Genomic DNA, 27,239 nt, shown 5'->3' on the forward strand with positions numbered 1-27,239 from the left:
ATGTAGAAAAACCATAAAACCATTCTAAACATAATTCTCTTCATTAACTAATTATATTCGGTAGAGAGATAATAAGCAAATAGTGCAATCATCATTTTAATTTTATTTTGAGGATGGATTTCAAGTGTGAAACCACATGCACTTAAATCTTGCAGGAATGAAAAAACAAAACAAAACAAAACCCCCAAGATTCTAACAAACCTAATGCCACCATTCAGTCAAAGATCAGCATGGAGAAAACATCACTTTTCATTTGTAGAAAATATTTTTAAACCTCACATATTTAGTAGGCATGAATCGAACATTCTGATGGGACAAGTGGACGTTTTGGATACAAAACTCTAGATTAAGCAATGATTAAGCAGAGTTTGCTATCAGGGGTTCTATAGGCTCATATAGGTTTAGGTAAATTATCCATCAGACAAGAGAATAAAGGTAAAATTCCTAAGTTATGTATGATTCATATCTTTTTTGTAAGAGCTAGAAGATAAGCCCATATATTCAATGGTCAATATCATAAATACCAAAATGAAAGGTTTTAAGTCAATGAATATGAGTTCACAGCATAATGGTAAAAAACATAGAATTATGAAAAAAAAATCAGGTGGCATTTCTAGTGAACAAATTTTATTAGGTAGAATCAAATGTATTTACCTTCCTCTATCTTTTCAAGTAATAAATGCCTTATTTCTGCAAATGGGATCAAGACTGGAGTCAAGCATCTGATTCTAATACCACCTCTGACATAGACCAGATGAATAACATTTCATTTAACCTTTCTTAAAAACATGATGTACTATTACCAGTTAAGGTGCATTATGCAGCTTTAATCATAGCTACCAACAGTGTATCAGCAGACTAGGTGACAAAGATAGAATATTATTTGTACAGTGAAATAATAAAATCAAATGAAACTGTATCCTTTCAAACAGTAACACATCATAAATCATTTTATACACTCAAAAAAGCATTTGAAAACCTTTCGTTTTGATTGAACACACAGCATGCTTCATGGTTTCAGCACTTCTAATTCTTTTTAATAAGTGTTACAAACCGAAAGCAAGATAGGTAGGTATTAAAAATATATTGGAACATCTTAAAATTACCAGCCCTACCAGTGGAAATAAAATGATGGCAATTAAAAGTAATAAAGGTTATTAAAAGTTAAGGCCTTGTAGGCTAAGAAGTCATGTTAGACTATCAATTGTTTTCCCCATGGTGGGTAATCAGTTAGAAATTAAAAAAAAAAAAATCTAGTAGTTTAGTTGTGGTCAAAGAAAGAGTCAGTGGGGATGGGGGAGGTTTCAGCAACATGCTGGTAGAAAACAAGAGACTTACATAGTCTGGGAGGGCAGTGAAATGGAAGGCGTGGTAACCTCGCTCACTTAGTTGTCATTTTTTGATTTTCAATGACATTTTTTCATTCTTTCGCCTAGTAAAGATGACAGAAGGTCCTAATTTATTATCTGACATCTATTCCTGTTCCTAGATTTAAGAGAGTTTAACTGTATACAGTCATATAATCCAAAAACAAACACTTTGAAAAAAAAAAAAAACTAAAGCACTGATGTTGCATGCATTCAATTATAGTCGTAACTGCATACTCAAACCAGAGATAAGGATTCTGGGGACAGAATCAGCCTGCACAGCCCAGACCGTGCAGGGGGTGGGAGGGATGGTGGATTTGCAGTTTCCTCAGATTAAAGCAGTAAAAAGGAGCTGATCACAAGAAAGAGATAACTTCTTAAAATAATATGAGCCACAGATTATAAAAGAATGCCTGAATTAAAGTCTTTAACCTGGCTCTATGGGCCTCCATATCGTGTATGCACAAACAAAGCTGGTCAAAATATAAACTGGACACCACAATAGATATTCTCTATATTAGATGCCTTCTGCTGCTGAGGTTAGGCCGAATTTTAGATGATGAGAGACGGATCATTGACACTTCTGTCTCACATGACCTGGCACACTGTTGGGGCTTGACTGAAGGGATGAAAAGGTGCAGTGTAAATTTCTGTTTCTGTATGTAAATTACACCACAGCAGATCCAATTAGGCAATACCATGGTGTCCCTGACATTTTCTCCCACTCCCATTTTCTGGGTACAATTCAACACGTGTTGAGCTGCCATGATGAAGCCTACTCAGGAAATATCTGCAAATCAGTAAATGAAGAGACAATATAAATTAAATTCCATGAAGAAAAGCACTCGGATGGCAAAAGCCTTCACTTTTATAGCTGATTTGTACATTTTAAGGAACAAGAGGGAGGATTAAAAAGAATAGAAAACAAACAACAAAACTGGAAAAGACTTTTCATAAGCAGAAAGGAAAGGGATTAAGGGAGAAAACAGTAATACTGAAAAAAACCTAAATAGCTTAATGCCAAAGTCACCTCCTGGCATTGCAAATGTTGGTCAATAGCAAAATACCGGAATTTGGATCTCAGTTCTATAGTGGCAGAATATAACACCTGTTCATCTAGTCTAAGACAAATAATGTCCTATTCTCATGTACAATCTCAAGTAGATTCTTTGATAGGTATATGATATTTATTCTATTTATTTAAAAATACTCTGGAGGAGGTTTACAGTCAAAAGGCATTATATGAAATTTAGCTAGGATCATTTACAAGATGAACAAGGCAAAACAATGTTCAGTCAGTCTCCATATGCATGTATTCATGGGACTACGTTTATTTTGAAAAACTAATCTGCTATCAATGACATTCTAATTATACTATAAAAGATTATTACTATTATTTAAGAAGCAGCAGGACAGAATAATCTTAGTTTAATTAGAATGGTTAAACATGACGGTACCACTAGCATAAGAACATTCACGAGTGGCTTCCATCTTTGGGGCTTCCCTCTCTGTGAGCTAATCTTACTATTGCAATCATTTATAGAGTGCTTCTATAAGAAGAGCACAGAAAAAGGAGAAGAAAGTTCTCTGTACCTAACCCATCAGTGTGCAAGTCCCACTCTCAGAAGAACATAGGGATGAGTCATCAGAGACCTACATTATTTAGTTTTCCAAGGTCAACCTCCTTGCCTGAATGAGAGCCTGTCTGAGCCGCAGCTGCTTCGGGAGAAGGGCCCCCTCCCCCACTCCTGTCCATCACACATGTGGCTGAGTGGATCAGTGTGTGCCTTCAGGAGAACCCACACCAGTCTAGTTCATACGCCACCTAGCTGTGCTGTCTGCCTAGGACTTACAACGTGTGGGCACGTGTGAAGAAACATAAGGAGGGTGTGTAAAACGGATTTGGCAGCGTTTGGGACGAAGACTATTCTTTAGGGTGTTGGCTTTTCTGAAGTTACCAGTGATAATGGACTACAACAGGTCTGTTGATGTCCAAACCCCAAAACCTAGTTGGTTGCTACACTGAGTGGCTTCTGCTTTCCCTGATGAGAAAGAAATTCTGATAGGGATACTGAGGTCCCCATTACCAACAGATACGCACAGGGCAACTTGTGAAACTGCTCTCATATATATATATATTTTTTAAACATTCTTCAAAAGTTATATTGCTCAACGTTAGGACATAAAAGCAAGCCCAGGGAAGCACAGGTGTTTTCAGATCCATCTCATGCATTTATCTCACTCAGTGTTAGGACTGAGTTGGGTGGGACAAGGGCACATACAAGGCCACTCGCTTCTGTTGGCAGGAAATTTCCCTTTTCTCCAGTCTAAGAAGAAATGTGAGGCCAGGGATTCCTTCGAAGCAAGGCCTGCAAAAGCCAGCTGACCTAATTTAAAGGACGGCCCTTGTTGAGCTCTCCTTGCATGCACGTTTTCCAAGCATTAGCTCTGTTTTGTTCTTTCAGTTCTTATTTCATAAAAAGTCATACCATTTTCCTGCAGTCCTACTGACCTGCATTCTCTATCTCCCCAAAGTACATTGCTTCTGCTAGCCTCTGCCATACTCACTTTTATTTGTGGGACACTAGGGAGGGGATGGTAATGTTTAGAGTAGGGAAGAGAATAACTCTTTTTTTTTTAAAGCATCTTATTATGATCCTGTTTAGATGAAATATGGGGCTTGCCATCAACAAAATTACAAAACAATCCCACTGGGAGCCCAGCCCTTTCAGAGTAATTCATCTATGAAAAAGCGAACTTTAATTGTTACTCTTGGCAGCCATCTAAGAGAGGAGTGAAATATTATACTAAATATTGCCACGTGCAATAGTAAAACACTCTTTCCTCCTTGCCAGAAGCAGTGTGCAGCCCCCTTCAGAATCAGGTTTGGGTCTGGTGATTTAGCCTAAATCCTCTGTTTCCCCCTCTCCAAAACCAACAGAGGTTTTCAAAAGAGCTGCGTTTTTATTAGAACCATTTGCTCTTTTTAAGTTGCCAAAGAGGAATGAGTAAAACTAAGACATTTATTTGGGTTAAAGTTGATTCCTGAGCTTCATGGAGGTCAAGGTACTTAGTCTGTGATCCTTCTGCTAAGAAGTTCATTCCAGCTTTGAACCAGCTACGGTTATGTGCAGGCCCCTTCTTTCCTTCAAGCCTCATGGATTTATACAGTATGGGTCGGGAGCGTGGGGACGCTAATCAAAATGAAACATGCACATGGCAAATTACATCCTGGATTTTCTGGAATAACTGAAATTTCAAATAATTTTGATGCCACCCATACAATTGCAATTTGGGGATCAAGTGTCTTGATTTGGGCTTTAGAAAACTGGATCCCAGCAGGAATTTATAACTCCTTTTTTTTTTTTTTTTTTTTGAGACAGAGTCTCACTCTGTTGCCCCAGCTAGAGTGAGTGCCCTGGTGTCAGCCTAGCTCACAGCAACCTCAAACTCCTGGGCTCAAGCAATCCTTCTGCCTCAGCCTCCCTAGTAGCTTGGACTACAGGCATGCACCACTATGCCAGGCTAAATTTTTGTATATATTTTTAGTTGTCCATCTAATTTCTTTCTATTTTTGGTAGAGACGGGGTCTCACTCTTGCTCAGGCTGGTCTCGAACTCCTGAACTCAAATGATCCTCCCGCCTCAGCTTCCCAGAGTGCTAAGCTTACAAGTGTGATCCACTGCACCCGGCCAGGTATTTATAACTCTTTAGGTTAAAACTCATTGAACACTGCTGCATCATGTTGTTTTACATGCATGGAAAGGTATTTGATATCACTCCAAACATGAGGGATAGTCTCCTTCTAAAAATGGAGTGAATCCTGCAGTGAAGATGTTAATCAAAGAACTATTTGTGTGGTGCTGGTTACCCGGGGTATTTATAAGTTTTGGCTTAGCAGGCATCTATAATAAGGTATTTGTAAATAATTTTAAAAATGTACATTCTGGCATGAATATTTGCACACACTGGGCATATGATGATATATGAAGGTCATATGTAAGACGGGAGATGCAGATAGCATGATTAGCTTCCAAAATGTTTAAATGCAGGCAGTTAAGGTCCTTAAAAATTAAATGACTTGCCCAGGATTATTCAGCATGTTACTGATGGTCTGAGGACCAGAACCTCAATTTTTAAGTAGATATTCCCTATGCTATCAAACACTGGGATATATAATGACAGTAACACAGGGATATAAACACAGGGATATATAATGTCACTAACATTATTTGGGAATAAGTTTAAGAATAGATATATGAAAAGTAATCTTTGTTATAACTTAAGTTAATGGATTAAAATGTAGGTCATTTGCAACTTGAGTAAGCATATTAAACTTTAGGATATATGATTTATATAATTATTTTCTTTTTATATAACATTATCTATGACAATAAACAAAATGGCTCTGTTAATAATCAGATAGTTTGAGGGAAGTATAACCTACATCAGTCATGGGAAAACTATTCAGTACTTGTTATATACATATATTGTGCACAACTGCATAAAGACTGGACATTTTAAAGCTTTCTAAGAGCTTTTAACTTATATAAAATAACATTTCTTAGAAATATGCCTGTTTTTCTGTTTGTGGAAGTTTTAAAACAAACACAAAATAAAATTTATGGAAAATTTATGGCCTAGCAACTAACAGCACTACGCTAAAGTGAACAATATATATCAGTTATTATTTAGGTGGAAATAATCATTATAGAAAGAGAGGAATTTTAAAATACATTGTTATAAATACCACTCAGATAATCAATGACAGCAAATAGTAAACTAATTAGGAGTCCCATAGGTCGTCTATACTGGGGAGTTGGTCTGTCTTTGAAAAAAACTGACCTATTACGTGGGAAGCCAAGGAAATTTGTCTTATATGTGTAGTTTTAATTTTAAAAAATCAATCTGCCTTTTATTTATTAAAAGATCAAGCTCTTTGTGTGTCAGCACGAAATTTAAAGTTTCGTTTGAGGGGCTCCATTTCCTGCTCTCCATTTAAAATGGGGGAAAAATAAAAATATTTTGCCTGTGACAGAATATGAAAGAAGTTCTCACCCTTAAAACCAGCAGCATTGGTTTTCCAGTCATTAGCGTTCAAATGTCCCGCACGGGAAGTCCTGACAATAACATGCTGTACGTCTCTCCAGGTCAGAAACGGACTGGGGAAAGACAAGGTAAGAATCATTGTACCAAAAAAAAAAAAAAGATGGGGGAAGCAGAGAGTCACAAGCAAATTAAAAAAGCAAAATCAAAATGGCAAAGTACTAAAAACAAAGGGTAAGAGATTTGGGTTTGGGATAACCAAATGCCAAATGCCGCTCTTGGTTTCAACATGGAAAAGTGACATTAGTCTGTGGGAGGCAGAAAACGTAACCTTAAACTGAAGAAACAATAAGATCGTGGCCACTGGGACTTAGTTTTTACTAATAAAAGGGTGAGCATTTCCAGTTTCCTCAACAAAATGGCCGCCCACTACGGTGCTCATCGTCCTTTGTGTCAAATCTTGCATATCAACAGAAAATTACAGTAAGCTAAAGTCAGAATGGAAGGCCTCTTGCTCAATTGTATAGCTAGGCAATTGATTTGCAATTTACCAAAGGACTTAGCAATGTTTAACCTTCTGCGCATATGTATGTGGGATATGGAAAGATCTCAACTGAAATTGAGTCTCCACTTTCAGCATTCTCTGAGGAAGAGAATATGGTACAGACCCCCAGCTGGGCTCCAAGGCACCAACACCTAAGGGAGTATCCCTAATGTGCAATAGCAGTTGTTACGTTAAGTTACCAGACACCTAGTTCTTCTTAGGGCTATTACCACTGAAGAGCACAAAGAAACTATTGAAAAGGAGGCACTTCCCTTGGAGAACTGCAGTGCTAATCATAAACACAAAGAAAACAAATCCAAGCACAGATACACAGACTTTTATTCCCTTTCAAGGACTCTGTAGATACGACAAAACATTTGATTGAGTGCATGTGTGTAATTCTAACCAGGATACTTATTCAATTCAGTCTCAAATTCTGAAGTGTGATGATCTCTTATCTAAGAAATGTGGTAGTTTTCATGCAGCTTGTGCAGCCATTTTCTTTATTTCTTTTCAGCCACCTTCATTTTAGAAGCAATATTTGCAAAGGATGGGTCAGAACAGTTAGGGAAGAGGAGAAAATTACTCTCTACCCGAGGTATATGATGGAGGTTGGCATAGTCTCTGGGCACCTTCTTTTGCATGTATACGGACAATGGGGTTTTTCAGGCAGAGGGAGAACTTAATATCTTAATTGTAGCCAATTTTTAATGACGGAGCCTGTAAATTGCTTCACTTTATACTACATTTTTTTCCATCATACTCACCATGTGTATGTTTTTGAAGGTGGCCAGGGTGGCTTCCTGGTAAGAAGGGGCCCAGAGATCAGATTCTGGCTCTGTCATTTCCTATCTGTATGAAATTAACCTCTCAAAGTCTCAGTTTCCCCACTTAGGACGTTGATACTCATATCTTCTTTATTTCATTGTACTGTTTGAATCAATTAAAATAATGTCAAGTACTTAACCTAGTGCCTGGCACATAATAAGCTATTGAGAAGTGGTAGATGGTACAGGACTTTGCTAAATTACCAAACACAGCTCTTATTTGGTGGCTTGAAAAAGAAGTACTATTGAGTTCTAATAGTTTTCTGTTATGCTCTCAGATTAAAAATAAAAGGAGTGCGAGTACTGCCACTTTTAAAGTTCTCAAATAGGGTAAGATTGGATCTAGACTATTGGTAAGGTTGCATTAACAAAAGAACTTATATTAAGAAAATTAAAACCCAATTATATGAACTTTAAAAATATGAGAACTATGGAAACAGAATTATTTTTGTTTTGTTTGGATAGAGCACTTGTTCAGAACCAACTTTAGAACCTGATAAAGGAAGCAACTATTAAGAAAGGGAGGGAGGTTGTCTGATGGATCCCAGAAGACAGGGAAGTTTTGCTTTTAAAACAAACAGCATGGTTTGACCCTTTGCTGTCTGCCACTGGATTCACATGATCATCCAGTAGACTCAATGCACTTCTGTCAGGGAAAATAAGAAATGGGGTCAAAGGATACTTTTGATTATTATGTTGATTCCAGTCTCAACATCAGATGTTCTAGTTCTGCCTAAGATGTGACATCCTAGATATCAGAGTGAAGGGCAAAAGCAACAGCAAGAAAGCGCAGTCCGGAAAGACATTCCAGCCACTTATTTTATGGTGAAGCAGAATCCTTGCATATGAACATACATGCTTTTTCTTTTTTCATGAGTAAACAACAAGACACCAAAAAGGACACTTGGATTTGATGAATGTATCTAAATCAACTTAGTAATTTAAAAATAGCATTTCACACACAGTTAAAACTTTTATGTTTTACATCTTACGCTTTAGGGAAAAAAAGAAAAGGAAAGAAGTTTCCCATGTTACCTATGACCAGGGCAAGCCTCCTACTGAAATACCAAACATGGGGTTCTGACCATTGGCAGATAAACGTTTTTCCTAGTGAAGTTTAGCACTAAAAATATAATAATAATAACAATAATGATAATAGAACAGGGAACATTTACATTTATCTTGTACCTGAAGCAGGTGTATTCTGGCAGATTCAGGAAGCCTCCTGCATTCAACTCAGCCTGAAGAAATGAGTTACTTGTTCTCATGCTGAGTTGCAAAAACTAGTTCTTGGAGTGCTTGTAATTAGAAGGAAGAAATTAGCTTCAGGAAATTGGAACTACACATGGCAAGAGGAGGTGTTTGGACAATTTCCCTCTGACATTTGAAAATGAACAACTTCAGAAATTATCTAATTTGCAAAGTTCCTGAATTTCACCAAAATAAAGTGCGGGAGACAATATGGGAAAGCAATGGGTTTAGACTCAGTGTGTTTCTACCTATGGGAAGGTAACTAATTAGCTTACGAAATAGCTGTAAGTGAATTTTGGTAGACATTATGGTTTAGTTATTGTTAGTATCCAGAGAGGACTCTTATTTATGGGCAAGTCCCATTGGCATCTTACTTCTTTTTTGTATTTATGCTCATAGGGATGACAGAGAAGTGAAGCTTAAGTCAAACTATGAAAGATTTGGTAAACCATACATACAACAAAAACAGAGAAGGAAGGCTGAGAGTCCTTTGCAGAGAACTCCATAGTCCACAAGAGTAATGTAGGAACCCTAAAACTTATCCCTCTCTGCCAAACACCTTGGACTCACACTACACTGGCCTCTGAAAACCAAGACCCCTCTGTCTTCAAAGAACATACAGACTGAGCACCAAGAGCTTTGGATCAAGGCACAGTCGAGAGGCTGAAAGTCTAACCCCCCTAGAGAAAAAGAGCACTATCTCTCAACCCTGAGCCTGGTGGCCACTGCCCGATAATAACCCACGTGTAGTCAAGCTACCCACCCCTCAAATTTGTTCCTGGAATTACTAACAATTACCCTAAACAACAATATACATGAAAAGAGTAACATTTATAAATGCCTGCAAGATCTGGGTAGCAATCCATGACCTTTCATAGCAATGAAATGAACATAACTTTCTGGGGAGTTCTGTATATGAAATCTTTTCCAGTTAAGAAGTTTTGCCTCCTTTACTGACCTCATAATAATAACCAACATTGACTGAGCAGTTGGCCAAGGCCAGACACCGTATGTTTTACATGTATTATTGTTATGTAATCTTGACAATCATATGATGTAGGTAATATTGTTATTCCTATTTCACAGAGGACAAAACTGAGGCTTTGAGCTACAAACAGCAACTCAAATACACACGTAGTAAGTGGCAGAGCTAGAATTCAAACCAGTTAAACTTGGCTCCAGATCTTTTCTATCAATCACTATGTAACACTGTTTGCAGATGGATCTGCAAAGGTGAAACAGAGACATACACACATTGATTTGAAAATTGGATCAAAAAGCTAAGTATGGTATGTCATGTTAATGAGAGTCATGCCATCTTTGTACATGTAATCTCTCTCTCAACTTGGCTGATTTTTGTTTACCGTAATATTTAGAAGATTCTTGAGTCTTAATTTAATTGGTAGGTTCTAAAGGCCTAACTTTTGCACAGTCTAGCTACAATAAAAAGAAAGCTATCACACCAGGAAAATCATATTATTTTTATAACATAATATTTTATGTGTATGCTATATATGTCCTAACATTGTGGTATTATTTTATATCATTATTGTTATGAATTTGTCATCTTGCCTGCCACTGTCACACTTTGATGTGGTTTACAGCCGGATTAGGTAACTCTTCTTCACTCAGCGAACCTCACCTCAAACACTTCTAGTTTTCAGCTGCAAAAACAGGATAATTAATGACACTATCGCTACCTGGTGTTTGTATTACATTTTTGTTCTGAGCAGTTCAAAGTATTTCATGGACCCAGCACTAGCTTTAGAAGAAGTAGGCCATATCCCAAGAGAGACATTTTGTGTAGTGCTTCTTGTTGGGCTTCTAAGAGCGACTGCTAGCACTTAAATTAAAAAAGAAAAAAAACTCCACCGAGAATTTTCTCAGATAATTCTGCAGATGTGTGAGTGCTTGAAATAAATCTGTACTTGGTGGCCCTTAAAAAAAAGACCTATTTGAAATCTTGGTTGACTAACTCTCCTGTACTTAAGGAAGAGAAAAAATAATCTTCCTTTCAATCTACCCCCCAAAACAGGTCTATCATGGTAATTTAGGGGCAACCGATAAAAGGGACAACAACAGATATACATCTTATTACAAACAGAGAATTTATCAATAAGAGGAGCAACAGCAAATCCAGATAATGAAACTGTTTCCTAACGGGGCAATCTTCTTAAAATAAAAGTGATTCTGCCTAATGAAGTGACAAGATATTATGTGGACCAGATCAATGGGAAAACAGCATGACTCATCAACAATCACCCAAAATCAAACTTTCTAAATATCCAACAACAATCCAAGATAAAACCAGTCTCCTTGTGTGTTTCTTAAGATTATGTAAAATACAAATGGGAACCAGTAGCTGAAAATCAATGTCATTGTACCAGTGCTACAAGAAATCAACAATTATGGCAAAAGATTCTTTGTGAGCTGAAGCAACAAAGATGAGGCAGAAAGCGTTTAAATCCTGCTGAGATTGGTAAAAACATTACTCGGAATTGCAGCCAGTGCATGAAAATGATGATAATTCTAGAATAAAATACCGACCATCCAACAAAGGAAACCAGTCGTCTTTTGTCAGGTAATGAAGAACCTGAAAGGATCATCAGATTGTCAGTCCCACCTTGAGGAGTATCCACTACTTGGGGTGCATTTGTTTCATTTTGTTTTGTTTTGTTGTTCTATATTAATCAAAAGTTCCAGGCCGGAAGTTGAGGTGTAATATTGGAAAACACAGTTAATAATATCTCAAGATTTAGAAATTTGAGTTGTATTGATATTACCTGGATACCCACTTATGATTCATCCACACCTGAACCAAAGTGGAAAAGATGAAAGAAAAAGGAAAAGTGGTTTAGAACTATGCAAGTCAAATTTTTATTTCATTCTCCTGCAAAACCATTCTCTGATTCCCTAGATTTAGCCTAAACCAAAGTTAAAGAAATTTGGAGTCTAAACATACTTAAGAAAAGATAGCCCCTTATTTACAATGAAAAATTTTGTCATTTAAACTGATGTGCTTTCTTTTCCTTATAAATCCTGGCTCATCACTGCAAATACTTGTTATTACATCTAAAATACCAAAATTGCATTTTCTGTAGCCTCTACAAACCAATGATATTTTGTTTGCAAGCTCAATAATCATTTCCTTGAAATACTTTGCTACATAAACTCTTACAGAATTAAACTTGAAGAATGGTCAGATAGAGGTAAGCTAACTTGAGATCACACGTATTGAAATCAAGTTACATTTATGAAGCTTTCTATGACTTCTCCCTACACACCCCACTCTGTGCAACAATAGTACCCTGAATATTACACCTGAGGCCTCTCTTTACTTAAACCCGCCATCTGGAATCTAGGTCTGGCCCTCATTTTTGTACCAAGCTTTAAAACCTATTGGAGTAACCTTTGGGGAAAAGAATTTGGAGATACCGCAAAGAGCTAAAAATAGAAATACCATTTGATCCAGCAATAGCATTAATAGGCATCTACCCAAAAGAGCATAAGACATTCTATAATAAAGACATCTGCACCCAAATGTTTATGGCAGCACAATTCATTATTGCAGGGACGTGGAAACAACCCAAGTGCCCGTCAATTCATGATTCAATAATTTGGTATATATTTACAATGGAATATCACTCAATTCTAAGAAACGACAGTGATCTAGCACCGCTTATATTATCCTGGATTGAGCTTAAGCTCATTATCCAAAGTGAGGTGACACAAGATCGGAAGAATGGGCTCTACATGTACTCACTGTCAAATTGGTACTGACTGATTAACACTATGGTGCTCAAATGGTGGTGGTGTTCACCAGGGATTCAGGGATTGAGGGGTAGACCCACATCTGAGGGATGCAGTGAGCATTGTGGAGGGGAGGGGCATACCTCTAACCCTTGCTAGGGAGAGGCAAAGATATGAAATGCAACCAAAATGTTTGTAAAAACTCTCATATTTTCTTCAAATAAAAAAAAAGAGAGAGAGAGAATGAAATAAAGAAAATTTCAGATAAAAAAAAAACCTATTGAAGTAAACAAAATGTGACAGTATAAGTGCTTCCTCTCTAAACTTATCCCTGTCAACCTGGGAGAAACTCTTGTTCACTTTCCCTTTTCTGCTCACTTTTATAGGCTGTCCTGGGATGTGGCATGGATGAATATCTAATTCTAGGCTCAATCCTGCAGGAAGACATCATTACCTCATTATTTCTAAATTTGTTCTCAAAATAACAATCAATACAGCCTCGAATTACATGAGAACGACTTAAATTATGCTTTAGAGTTAGGAAGGCCTAGGGGTAAATCATGATGTGCTACTTAATAGTCCTGTAACACTAGACAATTTACTGTACTCTCTATGACTCGGTTTCCCCAGCTGTAATGTGGAGACCATAACATTTACTCCACAAGGTAATCGCAAGAACTTGCGATAATAAACAGCCTGGTACTGGGTAGGCTGCCAAAGACAACAGTCATTACGATTTATTGAGATTAACAGCCTACTTTCCCATAACAATTCAGAAAGGCTATTTTCTGAAGTTACACTGCATTTGATGAATCTCCAATTAAGCTAAATTTTCTTCAATGTTTCTAAATTTTAATAACATATTTTTGTTAGTTTTACTAACTTATTAACAGCATAGCAATTGCAACACCTTGGTGTATTTCTGCTTAGTGAAGGAATAACATGACTAAGGACTGTCAAAAAGATCTGGTTTTAACAGGCCCATGGTGTAGGTGGCAATCTGCCTGGCCAGGGAATGAACATTTAGTACCCACTGTGATTATAGCAAGTTCTCTCCCTTTTGTGGGAAATCTTCCCTCTTGATGATTAACCAGGGATGTGATATTGAGGAAGACGGTGAAATGTTCTTTGGTTTCATATCAGAATACCTTATAATATCAGATGTTAGAATGAGGACTGCAAGCACACTTATTTACTTTAACCAAATTGCCAGATTACAGGCTTCTCACCTCAAAAGCCAGCAGTTAAACTGTTGGACAGGCAAGAAAAATCTGTCGCTTCTCTGCTATTACTATTGTTCTAAATTACTTTACAACTTTTTTCTCCCATTATTTTTTCTGTTAAATATATAGAATTAAAATGATGCTTTTTCTAGATACTTATTGAAGAAGTGCATTTTTAAACAAGGTTTTCCAATGTTCAGCTTTAATTTTAGACATTGACAAATGTCACTAAACGTTTTAGATTCTAAAATTTGAAGGAAATGTTATGACTATTTCAGAAACTCATAGTTTATTATATCAATTCCTAGCAGGCTTTCTAATTATTAGACACCAATAGTTACAAAAAGTATTTTAAAAACTACAACCCCCTCCACACACATACCTATAGGAAAAGATCAACAAAGACTAATAGAAATCAATCACAAAAATTTTGGAGGTATTTCAAAGAACCTTATGGCTGATGTGACTGGAATAAGGAAAATAATTTTTAACTTTCTTTTTCATTGCTTTTCTCTAATATATGTGCTGGGATGCCAACACTGTGTCTTTCCAGACTCCCTGATTGTGAGGAGTTCACATGAGACACAGTTCTGACTACTAAAGCATAAGTCTACTGTGCATTTCTGAGAAAGCATTTGCTTTCTTGCTATAGGCATTGCTAACCCTGCATCACTCTTCCTCCTACCTGGAATGAGGATGTGATGGCTGGAGCTGCAGCAGCCATTGAAAAAAGACCAATAATAACAACAGCTGAAATTGGCCCTGGCAGTCCGATGCCAGACTCTCAGCATTTTCTTGTAGCGGAAGGTGACCCATGATGCAGAGGCAGGCTAACAATGCCTGTAGAGACTGGCTACTAAGCCTCTACATTTGACAGAAGGGGTAAGGGAATGACCCTCTCCTCACCTAGCATATTCACTTCAGATGGATTTCTGCCAGAATCTCAGAATTAGAGTAGGAGTTTTGCCCCTCATCCCACCCTTCAATGGTAGATTTGAGTAAGTCTGTGTTTGGACACTAAGCACAGCAAGGATAGCATCGCACTTTTTATAGAGAAAGAATACTTTTTTTTTTTTTAAAGCAAAGAAAAGAAAGGAAGAGAAACATAAGGAGAGGTACAAGGGACGGGAAAAAGAAGTAGCAAGAAAGAGAAAGAAGAGTGCGGGGAAGAAAACGTTAATATGGAGCTTATGGAAAGCTGCAGAAAAGGAACCACTGAGCAGCAAAGCAAGCTGAGAGACAGTGAGGAGACTACAGGCAGTATAAAGTGGCATTAGCAAAAGCAAAGTTTGCACTGGGAGGAGTGAATTCATACAGATATGGGTATTGTGGAAAACTGAGTTAATGATGTGACATCCAAATGTGAGAATTTCTTGCTTACTTTTAAGGAAAGAGATGAAAAGGAAAGACAAGATGATGGATTTGGAAGACAGGAAACAGAAATTCAGTTTCAGAATATTTAGCTTTGTCTTCCTCTGAAGACTAACAATCATTGAGTCATTATTTACCAGATGTTCTACCGGGTGCTTTACGTACATTCCTTCACTTAGTGCACACAAACAACCCCGTGAGATAGCCAGCATTATCATTCCCCTTTTACAGATGTTGAGACTAAGGCTTAGGAAGGTTAAATATCTTTCCCAAGGCCACATAAGTAGTAAGAACCAGAACAGGAATTTGAAGCCAGGCCTCTCATACCCCACAGCCCACGCTCCTGAAGCCTTGTGGTAAACGTAGTCAGTAATCAAAGTCACAGTAGACTAAAAATGCTCAAGGTAAGTCAAAAAGACTCAATATGTTCCAGAAAATATTAATAAAAAGAGTTGCATCCCCTAGACCAGTTGTAAAATATATATATTTTCATTACAAATACAAATGAAAACCAAACCTTCTCTTCAGGGATTTTTTAAAAAAAAAAAACTAAACAAAACAGAATTTCTGGCTTAAGATACTGCAAAGCTAATTTTAAGAGACAATAAAAGAACAGACAAAGATATTGAGAGGAAATGAACCCAAGAGTTTTATGCTAAGCTTGTTGTACATCATGAGTGAAAGCAGAAGACACATATTTGCAGGAGTCAGAAAATACACTAAACTACCTGTCTATAAACACATATTCTGGAAACCAAAATAAAATAAGTAAATAATTTAAAGATTTATTATAGCTTATGAATAAATAAGCCAAAATTAAAAACCCGTGAATGTGTAGTTATTATTAGAAAAGACCTAATGATGACTCTTGCATGGTCATGGAAACACCCCAAGTGCCCATCAATTCATGAGTGGATAACTAAAATGTGGTATATGCTCACAATGGAATACTACTCAATTCTAAGAAACGACGGTGGGCTAGCATCATTTATGCTATCCTGGATGAAGCTTAAGCCCGTTATACAAAGCGAGAAGACACAAGATCTGGAAAAAGGGCTACACATCTACTCACCATCAAATTGGTACTGACTGATTAAAACTATGGTGCTCAAAAATGGTAACGTTCACCAGGGATATGTGGGGGGAGACCCACATCTTAGGGATGTGGCGAGCATTGTTGGGGGGAAGGGATTACCTCTAACCCTTTCTAGGGAAAGGCAAAGATATACATTGTAACCAAAATGTCTAAAAACAAAAACTGTTATCGGGAGATGGGCAGGTGGAGGGGGGGAGGAGGGGAAGGGTATGTACTTACATAACGGGTGTGGTGCGCACCACCTGGGGGTTTGCACGCTTGAAGCTCTGGCATAGCGGGGTGGGGGAGGGGTGGCAGGGGCAATATATGTAACCCTAACAATATTTGTATCCCCATAATATGAGGAAATAAAAGGGAAAAAAAGATTTAATAATTTTTTTCAAAAAGAATTCTTTGGATAATTAAAGAAAAATAATGGTAACAAATCAATTAACTAAAATACTCTATTGCATAAATCCAGATTATGGTATTAAAGATGAGAATAAGTAGGTGAGGGCAACATGGTAAATGTGAGCCAACTTTATATACCAAGGAGTCAAATGAGCTATCTCCTCTGTTCTAAGATATATTTATTTTAAAATATCAGCTTTCTTTACAACTATAATAAAATATAAGGAAACTGACAATTAAAGAATATGAATAGATTTTTTCACAAAACACACAGAGAAATATATGGATGCCAAAATTAGTTGCAAACAATATAACATTTTAGACAAAAAACACTTAAAAGGACAAAGAAATTAAATTTACTTAAAAGACAAAGTGCTATCTAAAATAAATATCCAACATTGTGACGGGTGTGCACCAAAATGGGTGAATCAAAGACTTTAAGAAAAAAGAAGTCACTGGAGGGACAGTAGTGTTCAGATAATTTAACTCATTTATTTTAGGAGAAAGAATATGGAGGATTTGTTTACATAATAGAGATCATTTAATAATATTGAAATATATCCTACAAAGAGTCATCTTTTTAAAGACTTTTTAAAGAAAAGTTGAAGATACATTAGGCCAAAGGGAAATTTCAACAACTGCCCTAAGGAAAAACAATCCCTCACAAACCACCAGTGTTGCTGATTATCTAACATTATTATCTGATCACAATGCAGAGGTGGGAGGAAGGTCAATAATAAATCTCAGTAGTGACAAAGTATTAAACACTTAAATGTACTTTTCTCTCAGGATCTGGAATCTTTTTTTTAAATAATTAAAAATAAAAAAATACTCTTCTTAATTGTCATTCTATTAATAACAAAGGGGAAGCCAAAACATTATTAGAAAATAAATAACATTCAACCAAAAGTGTGCTCAGAAGTAAACTCACACTTTTAAAAAGTTTTATTAATGTAAAAGAAAAGATAAATGAACTATGATCAACCAATAAAATTCATAAAAGCACGAAGAGTAATCTTGAAGAAAACAGGAAAGAAATTAACAAAATAAAAAAAGGACAATGTAAAAAAAAATTACTGATCAAGAAATCTAAGCACTGGTTCTTTGGAAAGCATTAATTAAAAAAAAACTAATCAAGAAAATAAAAAGGAAATACTAATGAAATAAATCTAAATATTAAGACAGTCATAAAAACTAATATAAAAGATATTTGTAGTATTAGAAAATACTATATATAATAACTGGCTAATAACTCTGAAAATCTTATGAAGTGGGCATGGTTTTAGAAAACGTAAGTGAAAAAAAATTAAAATTCAAATAATTTATCAAAGAATTACCTCTAAGAAGGCTTTGGGGCTAGATGATTTCCTTCAAACTTAAAAGAACACCGATCCCAAGGGTCTCCAGAAAAAAGACAAAATGCAAAACTCTGCAATTTATTTTGTGAATCGAATATCAACCTGCCACCTGAAACTTACAGAGACACAGGCCAGTTTCAAGGTCAAACCAACCTGGGTTAAAAGCCCAACTCTCCTGTGCTATCTTATATATGAGGAATAAATAAAATAAACCATAAAGTATAATTTAAAAGATGCCATTTATGTGCTATAAGTACGCAATTAATGTTAGCTAGTTGCTTTAGTAAGACAGAACACACACATATACACATATTATTTGGTCAAAGAAAATTAATCTCAGGAAAATAAATGCAAAGGCATAAATAATATATGCTAAACCAATAGCATATTAAACTAAATATAATTCACAAATATAAAGAGAATAAAATTTAAAAATCTATTATTTTAACAAATCATATCAACAAATCTAGTATGAGAAACTATATCTTAATCTCAACAGATACTGAGAAAACACCCAAATCCTATTCCTAGTGAAATCTTTATACAACTAAAAATGCTGCATAGGCATGATGAATAACATCTAATAGAAAAATAAACATCAACAAAAAGCAAAACTGAAAAAAAAAAAAAAAGAAAATTAGGACCTAGACATGAAAGCTTACTATTATTTTTGATATTTAACATTGTTTGAATGGTTAGCCAATGTAATAGAAATAATACTATGATTATATCAGCTTCCATATTTTGAGTACCGTCCACATATATAAGTTCATTCAATCCTAACAGTAGTCCTGTGATTCTGAGTTATTCACCCAAATTGCAGATGAAGAAACTGAAACTCAACATGGTTAAGAAATATAATTTTCATTTGCTCAGGTAGTGATGGTAGAGGCAGGATTGGAACTTAAGTTAGCTTCACTGAACTTATAATGACTAATTTGTACTACCTTCCAATAAGGACAAATATGAAAAGTTCTCAACCCAAATGAACAGACACAAGTTCTATCATTAGATGCCACGCATACATTCTGGCAAAAACCAAACAAGATAATCAGTCATAACATAATGTGAATTAAAGGGTCTAGAGATAAGAAAAACATACAAAAACAGTTTGTAGCTCCGTTATAGAGAAGCTCCGTTATAGAGAAGCAAAATCCAGTTAAAGACATAGTGGTAATAGGAAAACAAACAAATATTTGCTATTCAAAAAATAAGTCTAACCCAAAAAGTATGAAACTAAAGACAAGCCTGAAACTTTATTATGCCAATAAAAAGAAAAGCTGAATAATTTAGAGACACATTTTCCTGAATGAGAAAACCAACTATTATAAAGAAGCAAGATTTATACAATTGTTATAAATTGTCACTGGGATTGTTTGTGGAACATACAAGACTGGTTCTAAATTTTATCTAGAAAAAGGAACAGGTAAAAAGAATGTTTAAGGAACGGTTTAAAACGAGAAGTGGTTCTGTAATGTCTAAAGACTTGACAGAATAATAGAACAGGAAACACTAAAAGAGATCTTCATAAATGCAACAACTTAAAGAATGCAAAACAAATTGTTTTTGGAGGAGATGGATTAACAGAAGACATTGGGCAAATGGGATCCCTATAAACATTCAATTAAGACCCTCATATTGCACAACAAAATAAATTCTAGTTGGTTAAACATTGACAATGAAAAGTAAAACAAGAAAATTCAAGATGAAATGTAAGTTGTTAATTAATAGATTTTGAGATGGGACAGGACTTTCTAACCTAAGAGATCTTAACCAGAGGCCCATGGATTACCCCAAAGTATAACATTAACTGCTACATGTAGATCTGGGCTTATTTTAGGGTAAAACATACATAGCTTTCATCAAATCAGCACCCATAAGATTCTCCAGGTACCAAAAGATCAGGAGGTACCCAAAGATCAAGTATGACTATTTAACTGAAGAATTCACAAAGGACACATATATTTGACTAATAATTTAAAAATAAAGAAAAAAGTTCTCTATTTCAAAATAATATGAAGAAAACTTGAAGGCAAATGTAAAATTGATAAAATATTTGCTATGAGTATGGCCAAGGGTAATATATTGAGTATATATAGGTAAGAAAAATAATCAGCAATATGAAAGAATATTAGGTAATTTGTAGAGGATTCAAAACTTTATTACCTTTTTGACTTTGAAATACACTTTTGAAATTCAATTTGAATGTTAGTTCTTACAATTCAGAAATTCCTTAACACTCAATTTCCAACAACCGAATGGAGAAAGCACCCACAAAAAACTGAAATCTTTCATCCAAACTTGCTTGACTGCAGGTTAGATAAAACATTATTTGGTTAAAAAGGTTGATAAAAAGAACTAATGAGGGGGAAAACAAAATGAACAATGGGATCTGAAGGGAATGCAACATGCAGATTAAAGACAAAACATACAATATTTTTATAATAAATATGTTGTATATATTAACATTTAAAAATAGCATCATAGTATTAGGAGTTGTTGCACTTTTCAAGCTTGAAACAGCTGCTTATTAAAGTTGAATGTGTAGGCAGACTTTTGATTTACATATACCAGCATGATTTGTATATATATTTACAAAAAGTTTATATTATTTTGATGATAATCTAATTTAAAAAAAATTTTTCTATTACAAATAATACTGGTGGCCACAGTCACTGTTTCTGGGATCTCTCAGAATTAAAATAAATTTATTTGCTTCTAAGATGTTACTACCAAATAAAATCAGTGGAATGTTTGCAAGCACCACTATGATGAAAAAGGCTCTCAATTTTTTGAATTTCAAAGACTGCCACATTGTTTTTCATTTTGGGAATCACTGTGAGACTGGACACTTTTAATTTTGCTAAACAAGGACAGCATGAATTTATACAAGTAAACAAAAGTTTATATCAAAAGTCTATAATTTCAAAATAAGTCACTTTAGAAAAACTAAAAAAATATACCTTTATTTAAAAAATAATCTACATTACACGACTGTTGTTATTGTCCTTTGCCTGGGGATCCTCAAGCACTGTCACTGAATAGCATTTCTACAGACCACATGGTCTCTGGGCCACCTTCCAGGGTTCTGATTCTGCAGACAAACTGACAACAATTTTTTTGTATTCCAGGTATGGGATCCCACATAATTGAGAATTTTAGCACAATGAAAATTATACAATTGAATATATCTGCTATGAAAAGTGAGGCTATTAGATGTCAACTCCAATGGCAACCACACCGAGAGCAGCGAATAAGAATTCAGCATGACTAACAAGATCACTTCTGTATCATACTCTCTCCAGGAAGCTCTCTACAACATTCTTTCAAGTTGTTTGTAAAGGTTTCCAATAGCAAAATAACAAGCAGACTCCTCTGAGAGCCATTAAGGGAACACATCTCCCAATCTTACACTTCATTCAAATTCTCTTCCTTTGTCCCAACATTCCCTGGTTGTGTACCAAATTTATCAGATAAACTAGAGTGCCCACTGAAGAGAGAAAAATAAGGTCTTTTTTTTTTTTTTTTTTTTTTTTACTGTTTTTCTTGCTGCCCAGAAGAACAATTTTAATCTTTGGAGTGATGCCAGTTTTCAACCTGTTTTCAATCATATACAGGCATGTTTCCAAATTCATTGTAGAAATATTAAAAAAAAAATATGGGCTGGGGGCGGTGGCTCACACCTGTAATCCTAGCACTTTGGAGGCTGAGCCGGGAGGACTGCTTGAGGTCAGGAGTTTGAGACCAGCCTGAGCAAGCATGAGACCCTGTCTCTACAAAAATTAGAAAAATTAACCAGGCATGGGGGTGCATGCCTGTAGTCCCAGGTACTCGGGAGGTTGAAGGAGGATCACTTAAGCTTAGGAGTTTGAAGTTGCAGTGAGCTATGATGATGCCACTGCACTCTAGCAACAGAGCAAGACTCTGTCTCAAAAAAAAAAAAAATATGGATCATTCAGGCTTTCCTCCTTATCATTTGGCCTTCTATTCTAAGGCTTGGTCATGATGACAAGCGCTATTGGATGAAAAAGGTGAAATGTGGTTAATGCTGCCAGAAAGCAATGACTCAGTAAAAACAAAACCAAGTGTAATATGGATTCCTTTTATGGTGCCAGTGGCAGCAGAAATGCTATCGTCTCATTGGTGGCCTTGCCTTAACCTGTCCTTATTTGCCATTATTTATCCTTTCCTACGCTTACCCCACCATTGCCCTTGATCTCAATACAGGGCTTTGTTTTATTTTTTCCTTCATGTCAGGCATGATTGTCTTTAATCCATGCCCCACTTAACTGGAATGTAGGCTCCACTGGAACAAAGTTCAAGGCCTCACATATATTTGGGTTCAACCTAATCACCTTCTCTCCACTCCTGGCAGCTCTGGCAAGGGCCATGCATGTTCTGCTCACAGCAGATGGGCTCTGGTTCTTAGCACAGTGCCAGGCACATGCCGAACTAGCTAAATAATTGTAACTATGACTTGTAAGATGTATTAAAGGTTCAGAGACGTGAAAAAAAGTCTGTTTCAAAATAAAGAAATTATGGCAACAAGCACGACTCAACACATATTTCTTGAATGAATCAATCAACATTTAGAGTTAAAACTAAATTTGTTGGTGCTATATACCTCACTGACTACAGAAACCAATCCATACTTTTGAATAACTACAGAGAGAGTTCCTTCCCTTCATTCATTCATTCACTCATCCATTTATTCATTCATTCTACACATATTTGATTGCTTATGATATACCAAACATTGTTCTTGGTGCTGGCACTACTGCAGCATACCGACTGTCAAGACACCTGACAGTCTAGAGGGGTTTTTTATTGTGATCTATGGACCACTTAAAATTGAATCACCTCAATTATTTTGAGGAATTCAAAACCTGCATTTTTAAAACAAGGTCCCATAATAAGTCATATGCACACTAAAGTTGAAAAAAGAATTTTTAAAGTATAGCTCAAATTCCTCTTGTTCTGTAAGGTCTTCCTAAATCAGCCCTATTCAAAAATTTTAGCTCCCTTCTCCAAACTCAAGGCCTTTATAGTTCATAGCGCTCATTTGCAATTAACCATGTCTTTTTACAGCTCTTAAAACAGAAGGGTGATGTCATGGGATGGTGGGTTCTGGTGTCAACTTCCAGACCCATCACTTAACTGCCTGTCTGAATTTCTAAGCCTCATTTTCCACATGTGAAATAGGGTGATAATGCCCACCTGAGAGAGCTGCTTTGAGGATTAAATGAGATTACTGATGTTAGCACTCAGCTTGGGATCTGGCATGAAGGAAGCATTTCAAAGAAGGCCATTTGCTATTTTCCCATCATTTTACCTTTCAATTTTATCTTTCTGCACTATGCAACATCTCCACACTCAACTTCTTGCCACACCGATGGCAAGAAGAATCTTTTGTTTCATATACAGGATGTCACAGTCTGATGTACTATGAACTTTATTGGTCTGGGATGATGCTACCAGGCTTCACAGACTGTTTTTCTGGGATATGCAAAGAACGTAAACCTTTACTTCATCTTAGTCACACATATGGCGGTTGGTTACTCAATAAGATTCAAATCATCATGAATCGAGAAATGAAAATTTAATCAAAAATGATAAGAAATAATGCAATCTTATAAACACACAATGTCTTTTTTTTTTTATGTTGCATGTTCTATTCCAGGTATCACAGCTTATTTCACTGCGAATGTATTATTTGGAGCTTTCAACACATCAAATGCCACAATTGACTTGATGTCAGGATAAATAAATCATATATATTAGTGAAATTGCATGCTTTTCAATCTGTCATTTGTCTTTCCCTTATTTACTTTTCTCCCATACTGATGGCAAAATGCATTATGATTAAAATTTTTTAAAAAGATAAAGAGAAAGAATGCTGGAATCAGCTAAAAACAAAAACTAGATTCTTATGTCACTAGAAACAATTATGCTCTTCTGAGCAAATGACACAAAAAATCCTAATTTTTATATGATAAAAAAATGTTCTGGAAGTAAAAAGTTATAAATCAAGACAATGTAGCCATAGGCCAGATTGATTAAAAACTCAGACCAAGAACACTTGGCATATCGACAGATGAGCTTTAACTGAGTTTCAATATAGAGTTTAGGAATATAATCTGATAATCTTCACAAATGAAGACAGCGATATTTGATGAAGCCATCCATTGAGTCATTATGCAATGAGTCTTTTAATATGCTTTGACTAGAGTGATTAAGTAGCAAGCTATGATGTGAAATTAATGGACCTTGGAAAAAAAGTCAACTTCTTGTTTTCTTAGCAAGAAAAATTGTATTTGATAGTATTTTGGGTGTTACCATAGGCACTATCAAGAACAAAAATTTCCTGGCAATGAGTAAAATCCACAAACAAACCCTCAAGAGACTAAATTTAAGTTCCAAATTTCACATATTTCTTGTAAACTCACTAATACATTAGTAGATGTTCTGAAGCAATTGAATTGGGTAATTGCACAAAGGTTAATTTGCTGTTAACATCCTATTTAAATTAAAGGACACAGAAGCAGATGAGTAATTTACAATGTAAATGCCTCCGTATTCTTTATTTTCTTTTACTTTTTTAAAATGTAAACCGTCTCAGTCATTTATAGCAATCATGATCTCAGTCACAGGCATTTTCCTAGGACTGACTAATTAAATGATGAGAAGGCTGGTGTACCAAAGCACAGTCCATAAATGCAGTAGAAATTTGCTATAGGTCTTGTTGCAAGACTTGTAGGCCTAGCAATCTTTTCCTGTCAGGTTTTTATGCTCCTTCTAAATCCCAGAATCCCAAGGGAAGAATAAAAGGTATCTATTTCTATAGACGGTACCACAATCCACCCAAGTTTAGCAAAGAAACTAGACCTCAGCCTTGGATTTTTTCCTTTTCTCCAACGCATATGTCTAATTCATTGCCTGTTGGCTGTACCTGCAAAATATACATCAAATCTACCCGTATCTCTCTATCCCCACAACCATCACCTTGCCCAGGCCACCCTAATCTCTCCTGTACTACTGCACTAGCTACTCAAGTGGTTTACCTGCCTTGCTCCCACACAAACTGGATATTTACAACGTGAGACACTTCTAATACGTGACACTTGAAAATGATATTTGACCAGCTACACAAGGAAAAAAGTCTGGTGATTCCAACAGGATTGACAATTATTCTTCTTAAAAAACAATCTTTATTATTATAGTAGTAAGAATAAAATGCTTTCAATGAATAATACATTTTTAAAAATACTGCTAAGCAAAGAGAGGCGGGTAACAATCCCCTAAAAACGTTTCTGTCCTCAGTTCAGTCTCTGAGCTACTCAACTATCCGACATGTTTCCTAGTTTCCTAGTCTAGGGAAGCAGATGGAACACACGAGCTACATCCCCAGATAATACAAGGTGAAATCAGCCTGTTGACCAGGGCTTTTCCAGTTCTAATGGATACCTTTGGAAGCTGTGCTGTTTGAAACCATGAGTTAAGGTACAAACTTGAGTCCAGGAAAAATTGGCTTCTATTTAATCTGAACTTGAGAAGTGCTAGAGGACAGAGTGTATTGTCTGCGTGTGCGTAGACATAACAAAGCTATTTTCATGCACAGTCCTGGCAGAAGGCCTGTGGTAACTGCTCCGTGGGTCTGGTTACAATTATTTCACTATAGGGAATCATTCAGGACAGTACATCCCTTTCTCTGTCCGCTCGGCCTCAAGTCTGAACGCATGCTGTTTTTACCTCACAAACCTTTTCTGCCCTCCTTCCTGATTTCCTTTAAATTCTCCTCATCCTCCTCAGGCAGTACACCCCAGCCACTCATGCCAAAAATCTTGGCAAAATTCTAAACCCAGAAGACATTACAATACACAAGAAACTCCAACAGTATGGGAAAGGAGGGGCGTGGGTTATATACCTGCTTCTTTACCCTTGTGACTGTATGCAACCTGGGCACGTTTGCCTGTATTTCTCACTGTTCATGCAAGTGCCAAGTTGTAATGGAAAGAAATAAAGCTCTCCTCAAAGGAAAGGGTTGGTATCTACTCTGCAGTTTTACCTCCATGACCAGACACATTTGTGCTCCGCGCCCACTGTGACATTTCAGGATGTTGCAGGGAATGTTTTTAATGGAACATTTAAAACTGAAATGAGTTTTTAATTAAAAACAAAAAACAAAGACGATAAGACTAGTTTACCGGAAATCAGTACTAAGATGCTAACCCCAATATTTAGGAATGTTTATGTCTAAAAAAATCTTTCCAGGCGCGGTGGCTCACGCCTGTAATCCTAGCACTCTGGGAGGCCGAGGTGGGTGGATTGCTCAAGGTCAGGAGTTCGAGACCAGCCTGAGCAAGAGCAAGACCCTGTCTCTACTGAAAATAGAAAGAAATTAATTGGCCAACTAAAATATATATATATATATATATATATATATATATATATATATATATTTGCCGGGCATGGTGGCGCATGCCTGTAGTCCCAGCTACTTGGGAGGCTAGGGCAGTAGGATCACTTGAGCCCAGGAGTTTGAGGTTGCTGTGAGCTAGGCTGACCCCACGGCACACTAGCCCAGGCAACAGAAGTGAGACTCTGTCTCAAAAAAAAAAAAAAAAAATCTTTCTCATGTGGCCTCCCTTGATCATGCTCCATTCTAGAAACCCAAAGCCGCCCAATGAATCCCTTTAATTCACCTTGTGCAAGAATTCAGACTCCTTAACTATTCCACATAATCACATGTCACAACAACTGTATCCCAAATATTTCGGTCATTTCCTTATATTTTTCCTGCATTGGAAATATACATAGATGAGACAGATTACAATGAAAGGTGAAGCAAAGGCTTAAGAATGGCTGATTGACCAGAACTGCATACAATTTATATAGATAGGCTTTATAGGTTTAAAAGAAATGCAGATGGTCAGTTTAATTTCCTGAGAAATGAATTTTCAGGATGGTTTTGTGAAATCAACAGCATATGGTGTGGATCATTTCTTGGCTCCATTCT

The 27,239-nt window shown here is 36.2% G+C and overlaps 1 protein-coding gene across 2 annotated transcripts in view; it reads right to left on the bottom strand.

The window, feature by feature from the left end:
* PCSK5 (proprotein convertase subtilisin/kexin type 5) overlaps window positions 1-27,239 on the bottom strand; it is a 427,474-nt gene that overhangs the window by 199,022 nt on the left and 201,213 nt on the right. For both annotated transcript variants that reach the window (XM_012759779.2, XM_012759782.2), the window contains exon 10: window positions 6,426-6,529. In XM_012759779.2, the coding sequence (XP_012615233.2) occupies window positions 6,426-6,529 (104 nt within the window). The remainder of the gene's footprint in view (window positions 1-6,425; window positions 6,530-27,239) is intronic.

The sequence above is a fragment of the Microcebus murinus genome, chromosome 12 (genome assembly GCF_040939455.1).
Source record: "Microcebus murinus isolate Inina chromosome 12, M.murinus_Inina_mat1.0, whole genome shotgun sequence".
Lineage (NCBI taxonomy): Eukaryota > Metazoa > Chordata > Mammalia > Primates > Cheirogaleidae > Microcebus > Microcebus murinus.